This window comes from Trichinella spiralis, assembly GCF_000181795.1.
Source record: "Trichinella spiralis strain ISS 195 chromosome Unknown Scfld9, whole genome shotgun sequence".
NCBI lineage: Eukaryota > Metazoa > Nematoda > Enoplea > Trichinellida > Trichinellidae > Trichinella > Trichinella spiralis.
In genome coordinates this window covers 7499493-7500408 of record NW_003526948.1, presented here as the reverse complement: position 1 = coordinate 7500408, position 916 = coordinate 7499493, and the positions used below count along the sequence as shown (strand labels likewise).

At 29.5% G+C, this 916-nt stretch overlaps 1 protein-coding gene across 1 annotated transcript; it reads left to right on the top strand.

Moving 5' to 3' along the window:
- Positions 1–183: 183 nt before the first annotated feature.
- Positions 184–605, top strand: Tsp_11417b (hypothetical protein; the record flags this gene model as incomplete). The annotated part of the gene is made up of 2 exons (XM_003372631.1): positions 184–280; positions 498–605. Coding segments are annotated over 2 exons (205 nt in total), but the record flags the coding sequence as incomplete, so codon positions are not given.
- Positions 606–916: the final 311 nt, after the last annotated feature.

Below are 916 nucleotides of genomic sequence, written 5' to 3'. Positions count from 1 at the left end.
GAATTTCCAAAAAGGACCTGGAAAAAGGTTGTTGGCTGGTTTTTTTGTCTTGGGTGAAAAAGTCAAAATTTCCATTTATAAAATTTCACCAATTGTTTAAATTGGAATTTTTATTTTCGAATTTGATAGGTTTTAATTTTTTTTGTTCAAATTTGTTCAATTTCTATATGAATATAAAAAAAGGGCCATTGCAGTGCTTGAGCTTCATGCATTTGAAACCATCGTCATCTTATCACTAGTTGCCATGGAAACCGCCGCAATTTTTCCCTATTCATTGCAAGTGTTGCAATTTTTGTTTATCGATCGATTGCAATGTTCGAAAAGTTTCAATGCAAAATAATTCGAAGTTTTTCATTCCAGCTTTTTCCCCTTCAGACTGACCAACAATAATACTTCACTGATTATAACATAAAATTGAAAGTTTATTGCTATTTGTTTCTTTATTAAATTAAAAATGTGAACTAATCGAAGAGGAATTAATTTCTTTTAGTTTCTAGAAAGGAAATGCATATATAAATAGAGGCAATTCACAAAAGAAACCTATAATACATCACACGATAGTTTATACAGAGGAATTGCATGTAAATCTATTTGTGAGCCAAGCGGTATTATTATATTCATGATTTAGATGGAAGCATTTTATAAATGAAAATTACATTTCCTTCTATAATAAACGTTAAAAATGTCGTAGAAAATAGGAACGGATAATGCTGAATAAACAGCTAAGTGCTGTTCTTAATAATATTGCAGAATCATTATTTATTTTTGATCTTGCACGTCATTTATTTCTGTAGTTACAGTTGCCGGAAGTAATTATTCTATTCTTTTAAGAATTAATCTATTCTTGTGAATCGAGAGTGATCGTAAGCGAAAGATCGAGAATAGTGTCGATGAAAAGTATTATTTTGGTTCATTT